Source organism: Nicotiana attenuata, chromosome 5 (genome assembly GCF_001879085.1).
Source record: "Nicotiana attenuata strain UT chromosome 5, NIATTr2, whole genome shotgun sequence".
Classification (NCBI taxonomy): Eukaryota; Viridiplantae; Streptophyta; class Magnoliopsida; order Solanales; family Solanaceae; genus Nicotiana; species Nicotiana attenuata.
Window position 1 is genome coordinate 55,221,974 of NC_031993.1, and position 13,170 is coordinate 55,235,143.

The 13,170-nt window shown below is 36.7% G+C and overlaps 1 protein-coding gene across 1 annotated transcript; it reads right to left on the reverse strand.

The window, feature by feature from the left end:
- LOC109226400 (beta-carotene hydroxylase 2, chloroplastic-like) lies at positions 10,399-12,263 on the reverse strand. Its single transcript, XM_019391175.1, has 7 exons — positions 11,759-12,263; positions 11,605-11,664; positions 11,433-11,504; positions 11,145-11,279; positions 10,910-11,035; positions 10,694-10,750; positions 10,399-10,524 (listed from the first exon to the last, which is right to left on the reverse strand). The coding sequence occupies exons 1-7, from the start codon at positions 12,152-12,154 to the stop codon at positions 10,447-10,449; spliced, it is 924 nt and encodes a 307-aa protein (XP_019246720.1). The 5' UTR covers positions 12,155-12,263; the 3' UTR covers positions 10,399-10,446.

Consider the following 13,170-nt stretch of genomic DNA (forward strand, 5'->3'; position numbering starts at 1 on the left):
CTCAATTAATTTGGTACTACCACATATTCATCAACATCCGTATGGTGAATATCTCTTTTAAAGAGAAAGTTATACTATCATGGTTATGGTCAAAATTATATGCAAGATCTGTTTCTCGCATTACCGTTGTCTTTTAATAATCACAATGCCAAAATATTTTGGCGTACAATAAGTACGTGGCCAAAGACCATTTATTCCATAATAATGACATTATTTTCTTATATCATCTCAAACCTTCTTCTAGAGGTGAGTGCGGTATATTCACTACCACTAGCACGTTCATACTCTTTGAAGAATGAATATGTATTCATAAATCAGATGTTTCACATTCACATCATGAATGGACCATAATCATCTATATGTGCTTTATAAATTCTCATGTCAAATCGATGACAAATATTTTTCACACAGTGAATGATTATTTTGAGAATCCTCATTGTTCTCATTACCACAATGATGACGATTAAAATTTCGTCTATTACCACGTCCACATCCATTGATACCTTCACGGTAATAATTTTTTCTTCTTTCAGACTTATCACATACTGCTATCACATTCTCTTAAGGGAATGAGAATGGAGCAAATTCAATGGGACGGGTTTTCAATTCTTTGCCCATAATCACACATGAATTTGATCATGGCGAGGCATAGAAATTTTACCACTTCAGGTGGTTATAATTTCTTACAAACTCCATTAGAGTTATAATCAAACTTTGTTGTCTTTGCTTGTATTTAAAATCAAAGTATAGAATAAAAGAAAAAAATACGGTAAAATACTTACCTTAAATCCAGAATTTAATCATGAAGGAAGTTCATGGAATAATTGACAATCATTATGCTCAATCCCAATGCTTCTACTCAATTGGTTAGAGTCTCGTGCTGATAACGTGTTATAAAACAATAAAAGAACAAGAACAATATTGCAGAGAAAGAGAGAGAGAGAGGATTCTTATTAATTTGGGGTGAATTACAATGGAATAGAACCCTCTATTTATAGGGAGAGGGTGACTTAGCCACCAAGTAATAAACCCTAGATACTCTCTAAATATAGACATTCATCATAAATACAATTCTATTTATAACATGATATAAATATATTATTTTTTTCTTTCATAGTGAAAATATTCTATGCTTTTGCATCGAGGACATAGAATTAGCTAAAACTCTCCGTGTTATTTCTTCTTATCTATATTTGATTTGTATGTGATTTATGTGCTAGTTGATATAAATATTTATATTGGTGAAAATTAGACTCGCCATGTGGGTCTATTAAATGGCGACACGTGTCAACAAAGTTTGAAGAAAAGTGAAGAATGACATGTAAAGATGATATGTGAAATACCCCGGGACCGAACATACCGTGCTTGTTAGCCTCGGAACTGAGCACCCTAAAATAGCCCAGATCTCATAATTACAAATGAGGAAGGAATCAATTAATCCCGGATTATATGGGATTTACCATCATTATACTATCAGTTACAAATCAATTATTAATAAATGCAATAAATGAGTGTAACAGTCAGAACAAGGTAATCAATTACAAGATTGACTCAACAGGCACGGGATTGACTCAACAGGCACGAGATTGACCCAACAGGCACGGGATTGACTCAACAGGCACGGGATTGACTCAACAGGCACGAGATTGACTCATCAGTTACAGAATTAACTCATCAGTTACGAAATTAACTCATCAGTTAAGGAATTCCAGCATTTACACAACTGTTACAAGTCTTCCAAAAGTAATGGATGAATTGAGTAAATGCTCATAATGGACACATAATTCAAGGAGAATGGTTACTTAGATTTAGTCCTATAAATAGACATATTTTTACCACCATGAGGGGGATCTAATTCTCTTCTCTACAATTCTATACATTGTAATTTATAGCATATTGCTCTCAAGTTAGCCAAAGTTCGGCCCTTCAAGCTCTGTTCGGCTCATTATCCTATCAAGGATCATTCAATAAGAATTCCTTCTTCTCTGCTTTATTTTTATTATATTATCTATCATTGAATTTATTTCCCACTTCTCTGTCACGTTGTATTAACGAAATTTTATATCTTTCGGATTGAATCGGTTGCTTGTGGCCCGTCATATAAAATTATTGCTTTGACCTTGAAAATTATTTTTTTGGGTTAAACAGTTTGGTTCCGTTACCGGGAACTCAAGCAAATTTGCTATTCATCCAAAGATAGTAACAGTTTTTTAATCGCTTGTTTTCAGTTTATACCTTCATCATGGCCAAAATTTACCAATCAACACAGTTGAGGACAACCAAGTTAGAGATGGCTTTACCATGCAAAATAAAAAGGGAAGAATAGCCATGATAATGATATGTAAGCAACAAGCAGAGAAAATTAGAGAATGTATATCGATATATTGGTACCGCAACTATCAGTACCAGAACTGATTATAACGGATCTGTACGAAACAGTTCCGGAACAGGAGGTTCAGATACACCAAGTAATTTTAATTTGCAAAATTTAGTTCTAACCTTACAGGAACAAATCGAGGAACAGAACGAGCGGATAGAACACCTCCGAGAATTCCTATCTATCCTGCGAGAATGATATGCATTACCGTTGCAGCACCGGAATTTAAACGGAATAAGACACGGTAAGTCAAATCGACACTAATAAGATGTCCAAAAACAGGTTCGAAAACCAAACCGAGGTGATTCCGGATCTGATTGAAGGAGTCATAAGAATAAAGCCGGACCTTCCGGAACTGAGGAGTAAAAGTTACATTCGATATGATACAAAGCTCCAAATAGAGGAAGACACGTACGTCAAAAACAGGTCCGAGCGAAGAGATACAAGATTTTCTTCACGGGCTGGAAAAGATCCGGATCTACCCAAACAGGTAAGGAATTACCTTGCTGAATTGCAAAAATCTAAAAAACAGGAGAAGAATGAAGATTAGGAAGAGCATATGGGTAAAACACCCACGAGATTGCTTACAAAGATATCATACCTAACAACTGAAAAAGAAGAGATAGCTGCGGGATGGAATAAACCACGAGAAAGGAAGGTTCATTAATAACCTTGGATAATTATACAAATATTTTCGAAAGCAACCATTGAACCGAAGGCATCAGAAGCCACGAGGTCAAATGCTGAAGAACTAGAAATTATCATTGACTTCCCAAATAGGAAGGTTTGCGTTGGTCGAGACTCGACACCGAATTTAAAGGTAAGTTGATTAAAATTTTGCATGCTAGCAAAAATTGCTTTTCTTGCCTCTATGCTAACATAACAGGTATACCACCGGAGGAAAAGGTTTATATGCTCAATATTGACCCGTGGTATAATCCGGTCAAGCAAAAGAAGAAACTAGAGTCAAATAATAAAAGATAAAGTTACAGAACTTCGAAAGATCGGTTTAGTCCGAAAAGTCGAATCACTCGAACTTGCTATCTAACAACAACACATCATTACTTTCGAAATTCCGAGGAGAAAGATGATTGCAGCTACACCAAATTGTCTCGGATGTCTCGGTAAATGCAATTTTAATTCAAGAAGATAAAGGTACACATTCTCCTATCTATTATAAAATGCTCTTAGATACGGAAACTACATATCTGCATTTTGATAAGTTGGCATTAATTGTAGTTGCCTTAATCTAAGGTTTTATTTTCAATGTCATTCAATTCCCATAGTCACTATATTTTCATTGCGCAATATTTTGCATAAACATGAACTGTCAAGAAGGCTAGCTAAATGAGTAGTCAAACTAAGTGAATATGATATTATTTATCAGTCACGTACGGCTATAAAATTACAAATTTAGCAGATTTCATGATTAATCTTAGCTCGAATATATTACCCCAACATATTATTTTTTGGATAATTCTCGGGATCTGGACCTTCTACACAGTTAGGTCCACAAGTACTAAACTTCCCGAGCTAGGGACAATGCTTAATGCCTATCAGGGAAAGTAGTTAGATAATTCATAAAAGTTATTTTATTACTAACAACAAAGCTGAGTATGAAGCATATGCTACATGGCTTAAATTAGCTTGGGGACTCAGAGCAAAAATATTAATTTAACGATTGATCAAATCCAAGAAAACTATGCAGCCCATGAAAATCGAGCCAGATGTACTAGTCTCGGATCTATTGCTGATATCACTGACTCCGAAAGCAACGCCGGGCACTTATTGAGAAATATCTTTTCCGGATCAAACAATCTCGGGATTGATCCATCTCTTATTTAGGCAATCCCTGATCTATCATCAATTAGAATGAAAATGAGGTAAACCTGACTAATTTAATTTGAATTGGCATAATAAATTCATTTATTACTTGCAGAATGGGACTTTACCCAAAGACAAGCATGCTCTCGATAACTCTGAGTGCGTCTCATCCCGTACTGCCTGCCTTGTTGAAGGAGAATTATATTTGAGAATATTCAAGGCTCCAAAAGATGAAATGCCACATGAGCCAAACAAACAAAATATATGATGGGAAAGCAGTGAAAATTACTCCGGTAATAAGGCTTTAAATCAAAACTCATCAAAGTCAGTATGAATAGCTCAAATCAAGATATGGAATGATCCTCGACAATATTTTGGAACATCCGTAGTTCCCGACCAGAGTACACAATATTTGATAAAAAGAGCTTCAGTACCGTCCCTATGTTGGAACTGGACCATTTGAAAGTCCATGAATATCGAAACTAACTATCCTACTGGGGACTATTAAACTGCAGACTATCAAATTATGATTCCAGTGTTTGAGTTCTCATACCTCAAAACTCAAACACTAGGAAGATTACTTATACTTGAAGATTAGTCAATTTGACCTGATATTATAAGAAGTGATACAAGCAATTGATTGCCTTGGGAGATAGAATTCCTAAGAGTATTCTGACATTAATTACGAGCTCAACTCAGTTAGATGTATTACTCATATCAAGCATAAACACTTCAAACAATGTTGAATGAGTTCTTCAAAAATACGTATACTACACGTACACAAAAAGGATCGAGAACTCCATGTCAGAGTCAAGAATCCCACGATAAAAAATGAGAGTTTTACATCTAAGTCAAAATAAAGGTATGCAAACATGCCACCAGAATAAAGTTCACTTTGAACAAACATGCAACTTATATTCGGTCCAACAACGACCATTCAAGCTAAATATATAAGCCTTTCTTAATGGCTAATTGTATTATGACTCGGATCGATTATCCCGTAAATCTCAAATATTATTTCGGACATGTGTCCCTCTCTACTTGGAAGTATGTTCATATACTCCAATTTAGATTCAAAATCCAATCAGATTAAATGTCTCTTCAGGACAAATCTACTAAGATATATATTTATTTGGGATCAATACTCCCTCAAACTCAATGTCTTACCGGGATCAATACTCCCGTAAATCTTAATGGGGTCAATACTCTTGTAAATCCTACCGGGATTAATAATCCCTCAGACTAAAAGTCTACTCGGATCAATCGATCCTATTTTACGCCCGAATGAAAAGGAGACGTCCTATTCATAGCGTCTAAAGTATATAAAAGAGCTCTCTTTTATTTAAAAGTAAGACACCCAAAGGTGCAACTTTAGACATCGCACAAGTAACGATGCATCCAAATATATATTTTAAAAGACTAAGTATGAGCACTCAAATAATTTTCTAAAGTGCCAAGAAAAACTTGTACTCGGATAAATTCTCTAAAAAACCAAATGATGATATTAGACCTGAAAGATACGAGGAACACTGTATTATTCCCGGTCTAGGTTACAATCCTTTTGATAAAACAAAAAGGGGTTAAGCAGTCATCATCTAAATATATACCTCCGAGTCCTGTATGTTTTTCCTTTTCAGGAAATGGACCACATGGAAGGAATAATCAAATGCTCGAGATTTCATACTTCAAAGCTCTAACACATGGGGGATTATATATATGGAAGGCAAAGAAGACTAGAAAAATCAAAATTCAAGTCAACCCTAAGGTCTACCCAACAAATCGAAAGTTAAGAGTAAAGTCACGAGCCAAAAGCACAAGCCTGACTCGAAAACCTTTGAAAACATATTCATAAATATAAACGAATGTTTCAAAAAAGGTTAAAGGCAGAATATTAGTTACGGGTACAAATGCACATCTTTGTACTTACTCAAAAACTATTGTAACTGAAAACAGTTACGGATGAAAAAGCATTACCCTTGTATTCATTTGAAAACTGTTATCAATAAAAATAGTTATGGGTAAAAATTCATACACCTTATGTTTAAAACTGTTGTAAAAAAAAATAGTTATCCCCTTGTACTAATTCAAAAAAAACTGTTGCAAAAGAAAAACAGTTACGACTGCAAGCTTATATCGAATCTGTTAAAAGAAAAAACAGTTGCAAAATGAGTTATACACGATACACAAACACATGTGAAATGTTATGAAAGTTCAATGTAAAAACTTTCTCCAAAACATTGTTAAAGAAAAACATGTGAAAATTCCTATCTCTCTTTTGTTTATTTACACCATTATGAAGTTGAGACGTCTTCTTCATTAAGTGTCGTTCATAAAAGGGCCCTCTTTTATAATTCGTGCTTATTCAAAAAAGTCACGGAGCATTAAAATATTTTTAATGCAAAGTTGAAGGGTAAAACAAAAACCCAAACATTAAAATAGGCAGAAAATAAAGCCGAAATATATATATCAAACTTTGCAAACATAAGGCAAAGATTTGTCTTCAAACCCCGAAACAAGACATGGGTAAACCAACCGATTATTGACGAAACGAACATAAGCGATGGAGTTATCATTTGAATCTCTAAGTTCTGCACTCTTTTTCCTTCGTCCGGTATTTGTCCCTATTGGGTTTTTCCGGCAAGGTTTTTAATGAGGCAGAGGCAAGGATGAAAAGGATAAAATCTTCCACTTCCCGGTCACATCATAGTAAGTAACCAGAAAGTGGGGGGACTATCTGTATTGGTGAAAATTAGACTCGCCATGTGGGTCTATTAAATGGCGACGCGTGTCAGCAAAGTTTGGAGAAAAATGAAGAATGACATGTAAAGATGATATGTGAAATACCCTCGGGACCGAACATACCGTGCCTGTTAGCCTCGGAACTGATCACCATGAAATAGCCCAGATCAGGTGCGAGAGAATATCTCATAATTACAAATGAGGAAGGAATCAATTAATCCCGGATTATATGGAATTTACCATCATTACACCAGCAGTTACAAATCAATTATTAATAAATGCAATAAATGAGTGTAACGGTCAGAACAAGGCAATCAATTACAAGATTGACTCAACAGGCACGGGATTGACTCAACAAGCACGAGATTGACTCAACAGGCACGAGATTGACTCAACAGGCACGGGATTGACTCAACAGGCACAGATTGACTCATCAGTTACGAAATTAACTCATCAGTTATGGAATTAACTCATCAGTTACGAAATTAACTCATCTGTTACGAAATTCCAGCATTTACACAGCTGTTACAAGTCTTCCAAAAGTAATGGATGAATTGAGTAAATACTCATAATGGAGACATAATTCAAGGAGAATGGTTACTTAGATTTAGTCCTATAAATAGACATATTTTTACCACCATGAGGGGGATCTAATTCTCTTCTCTACAATTCTATACATTGTAATTTATAGCATATTGCTCTCAAGTTAGCCAATGTTCGGCCCTTCAAGCTCTGTTCGGCTCATTATCCTATCAAGGATCATTCAATAAGAATTCCTTCTTCTCTGCTTTATTTTTATTATATTATCTGTCATTGAATTTATTTCCCACTTCTCTATCACGTTGTATTAACGAAATTTTATATCTTTCGGATTGAATCGGTTGCTTGTGGCCCGTCATATAAAATTATTGCTTTGACCTTGAAAATTATTTTTTGGGTTAAACAATATTGTTCAAACATTAGATGTGCATAAATTTTTTGTGATCCAAGATTACCATCTTCATTAATGTTACCGATAAAGTTGCCATTCTAGAATGATGGGAACGTGTTTTAGCCCCGCAACTGCCGCTCTATGTACGCAATACAAGTTGTTTTCGGTGGTATGGAATATGGATGAGCTAATATTGTAGCTTCCCTTGCATTTCTCACCAAGATGGTCCACGCTTTCTGTCATGGGCGGCTTTCCAGCCATGCCCCATGACCCCTTGGGTGCGCCCCATGGCGTCCTAGCAAACCTCCCAATGCCTAGCGCCACGGACGGCCCCGTGGTCTTGGCCGCGCCAAGTGACAAGCGCGCAGGTGCCTCTGTCGCCCCACCGATATCCCTCGCGAGCGCCAAGCCGCAGGCAGAAGCCAACAGCGTTGCGTGCGCAGACAACGCCGCGCGCACAAACCGTGATGCCAAAGACACTGCTACTGACAACGGACCTGCTGCTTCCTTATAGAAAACTAAGTCATTTTCATTGTAAATATAGAGTAGTTTTATTTCATGTACTTCCATTATGTTTCTCTAGCTTAGTCAAGTCTAGTCTTGTAGCTTTGGATTATTTTTTTTAAGTACTATTAGGGGGGATCAAGCAATCAAAACTTTCTAGCAAGCAAGCAATTCTCTGTACTGGTGTCTCTCCCCCTCGACACCGCGTTGCTTTTCTGTAATAGCTTTCATTAATGCAATCAAGCTTTCTTTCATTCTGAATTCTCACTTCTGTTCTCTCAATTGCTCTTGGCATTGGTTTTCCCGTACGGCACTGACAATCTCGTCTAGCGTACGGAGGGGACCTCAGTTGGCGGACAGCAACTGCACTGACATCAGTTGCCTAGCCTTACGCCGCCCTTCCAAGGAATCTCAGGAAGGCGCCGCGTAACATAACGCATGAAACCACTACAGATACAAATTCTGGGCGGAGGCGTCGAAATTTATTTGAAAAATGGGGGAATCAGAAGGTGGAGGAGGAATCAGAAGGGTGACGGTGTTAACCGAGGAGATGAGGCGTAGAATTGCAGAAGGAGGAACGTCGACACTGACAGCGGCGGAGATTGAGCAAAAAGTTGCAGAAGGAGGTGGATACCTCAGGGGGTTTAAACCACCAGCCAATTACTCTTATGAAAAGTATGCCAACGATAGCGACGACGAGCTTTTGCCTGATGACGCTTTGCCTGAGCATCGCCCTGATTTTTACCATATTTGGCGTCATTATCACCACCAAGCTGCACAAACCAATGGTTTTGACCTTGATATCTATCCTGGCTGTTCTATGCTGGCTGATGTGCTGCCATTAGATAAGTCCTATACTAAGTCCCATACTAAGTATGGTGAGATAATGATGGAACTGGCTAACCTTGCTATCCAGCAATACAATGAGAAAGAGTGCAATGTTTTTAAGTACAAGTTCTTGAGTATTGAGAAGACTGATTGCTGTTGCGGCGGGTACCAAAAAAAGTCTTTAGTTGCCTGCCAAAAGGAGGGGGGTTGGTTGCAATTGCCAAGCAGGATGGAGAGGGAAGTGTCACTGAAGGGAAAGAGAAAGACCCTTGAACTCTAGTTATTTAATAGTTTAATCGTTTTACTTTAATATATAATCTGGTCTGATAATATTATTCACCTGGATCCCATAGTTTGTAGAAACATTTCAGTTTCTGTAAAAAAAAAAAAATGAAACCACTACAGAGAAATAAAGAAAAGTGAAAGATGAGAATGGTTTGGTTTTAGACGATCTAAATATTTTCTTTTTAACCCCACGCACGAATTGACACCTTAGAAAGTTCCGAAGGCCAAACAGTGCGTCTATTCAGAATGAATATGTTGAAAGTTGGAGCTAAGCATCAATGACCGTCTCTTTCTCTACAATTGTACTTTACCGCCATTAACTATTTTTACGTAATTATTATCAGTACAAATTTTGTATATATAAAATCTGTAGAATAATCTCATTGTATAAACTTTGTACAATTTATAAATTTTAAATTCGCTTCAGTAATCAAATCTAAATAGTGACGCAATGCTTTTATGTTAAAACATATTTTATTACTGTTATTACCATTTTAATATTTTCTTCCCATGTATTTATATAATAAACAGGTTAAACCAATGTTTTAGTACCATGATCAATCAGATGCTGATACATATACCGATCAACCCAACACCCTCACAATCCCACCCGCAAATCACAAAAGACAACGAATGAGGCAGGCTAAAAAATGGAAGTGCCACTGCCACCAACACAATAAGCCTAATTTATATTTTTTTAAATGAATTGAAGTTATTTATATCCTTGGTGTAATCAATTTTTATAATTTTTTGAATTATCATTCTTTTGGTTTGCCACAAAAGTGCAATGGACTTTCTATTTTGGCTCGTCCTTTGGGAAAGAAGGAATAAAAGAAATAAAGACAAGGAAGTTTCATATCAAGCTTGTTTTATTATATCTCTATCTTTTTACATTAATGAGAGGCTAAATACAGGTCCCTTTCATTACTAGAGCTACACTAGTCGGAGCATATATTGATCATAATCCCTTGGAATTTTTAATCCTTCGGTTGACTTCCTTTTCCAACTCTTCAACTCCTTCTACTTCTTCCAATTCCTGCATCAATAACCAATCAATCTACAGTAAGCCTCTTTTAACCATTTAATTCCGAATTATGTTATAAATGTCTAAACGAATAAAAAAGAAGAATAAGAAATATTTATTAACACTATAGACTAATATTCTTTTGAAGGGAAGTTAAGAGAGACGAAAAGAGAGTAGGCACCTTAGGTCCTAGGAACAAGCCATATGGGACACCATCAAATTTCTCCGAGTGATGAAGCTGAAATCCCAGACATCAAAATCAAAGAAGATATCAGTCGTTAGAATCCGTTAAGATATACTCTAAAAAAAATAACTGACCAGTTAATTTAATATTAATCTAATGAAACGACGGCGCTAAACGTGATTAATTTAAGATTAAGAATTAAAGAACTTTTACCTGATGAGCTGCAGCTATCCTCCGAAAATAAGGTACATTAGCGATGGGCCCCACGGGGAATCTCTTGTGAACTAATCCATCGTGAACGAACATGTAAGCCATCCCGAATACTGTGATCCCCAGTCCCTGCATTTATAAGAGCACTTTTCTTTTTTTTAACATTTCACTAAATTTTTTTGACTACTTTACACCTAATTAGTCTCTCTTAATCAAGAATTAATTAGTGAGAACATACCGCGCCGAAATAGAGTCCAGGTATGAGGCCTTTATTGAAGAAGCCGTAGGCAAGAAGAGCAATGGCTGGAATAGCGTTTGTTATGGCAAAAACATCGTTCAGCTCGAATGCTCCTTCTCTTGGTTTATGGTGTGACTGCAAATTAAATACTGTATTATTTAAAACATCACGTAGCCAATATTTGGTTGCCGGGGAAAAAATGACAAGAATCTTGATTTTCCTAGCAAACAAATCAAGAACAATAATCAAAATAATTAGTGTCTAATAATTTAGTGGAAATTTGCAAACCTCGTGCATGTGCCATAAAGAATCATGCCACAACGCTTTATGTGCCCATATCGCCCAAAACTCCATTCCTACCTGAATTTACCACAATATTCAATTTCAGCAATCAGCAACTCTCTCTATGTTAATTTTGCCGCTGATTATGAGGTATAGATTATGAGAAAGTGGAACTTACAGCAGCGCCAAACGAAAGAGCGAAAGTACCAAACATTTCAGAGAAAGACACTTCTCCACCCTATTATCATAAAATTTTGAGAAAAAGGTTAATGCAACCAACAAAGAGCTAAAGGATTAAGCTGGAGAAGAAGAAGAGAGTGATTAATTGGTACCTCCATTTGCCAAGAGAATCTGTAATAAACCGCCAAAACTGCTATAGAAGTAATCCCTAAACTAGATATCACAGCTGCCACAAGATAAGTAAACCTCTCCGATCTTTTCCTAGCCAATTTTTCCGCCAGCCTCGCAGCTGATCTCTGCTCCTCAATTTTTACTTCTATCTCCTTTGCTTCAATAATCTCACTTTGGGCATTCAAATTCTCATTCTCCAGCACAAAACAAACCGTCAACTTTGGCTTTCTTCGACACCGCAGATAATTAGTTCCGCCAAAGTTGCGAGTTAATGGAGAGAAGAACAAAACTGGTGGGCTTGTTGTGGTTGGTTTTGGGGCAAGAATTGGGTTGTGGTTGAAACAAATGGTTTGGGAGCTAGCAGATCCGGCAGCCATGGGCGGTGGAGGTCAAAGTCGGTATAAAAGCTTAGAGAGAAAGCGAGAGTTGGGGGATCTATAGAGGTAGAGAGGACAATTTAAGGTGACAAGTTGTAGTAGCACTGAAAAATTTGGAAGGAAGAGCATGAGTTTCAGTTTGTGGACTGCTTGTGTAAAGTGGTATAAATACAATGCTATATGGGTACGTTGCCGAACGTGTTGGCACACGTTGCTGCCATTGGGCATTTCCCCTTTTGCGGGGTTTGCACTGAGGGTCCTCCTAACTAACTTCTGCTTCAGTTTGTGGTCCTCACTTTGACGAATACTACATAATTGCCACTTTCAAAAAAACATTTTATTTAATATAGAGGAAGGAAAAGGGAAATGAGTATTATAAAATCTTCACCAATAAAATAAAAGTTCCAAGTATATAACCAACTAAACTACTAAGTAGGCATTTGGACATAAAAATTGTAATTTTTGTTAAGATTAATTATATTTTCCACTTGTTTATATAGTCAGTGTATCATTGTTAGCTTAGTTAGAAAGTTAGTTAGTGGTCAGTTTGGACAGCTGTCAGTTAGCTGCCAGTTAGTTGGTTAGGTTAGCTTAGCTCCTTCTCTTTTCATACTTGTATATAGTGGGTGGAGTCCCATTAGTTTTACTGAGTTTTGAATGAATGATATCAAAAATTCCCTTCCAGAATATTCTTCTCCTTTCATCGAACGACCTCGAATCCATAGGACTGAGCTTCCGCCATTGTTGCTGATGCATTCTTAGCTCAGCTAAGGAGGAAGCTACTGTTCCATTGCTGGAATTTGATATGGTATCAGAGCAAGGTCAGAAACTACGATTCATTTTTCCAGATATGTTGAATCTAATTTCGTCATTTTCGATTTTGTTTTGATCGTGTGCATGCAGTCCTCGATCTCATCGATTTCAATACATTTTCCTTAAAATCCTTCATCAGAGTTCTATTTTTGTAGTTAGAATCTTGTCCTAATTGATTAGTTGAGTTTTACGCCTTATAAGAG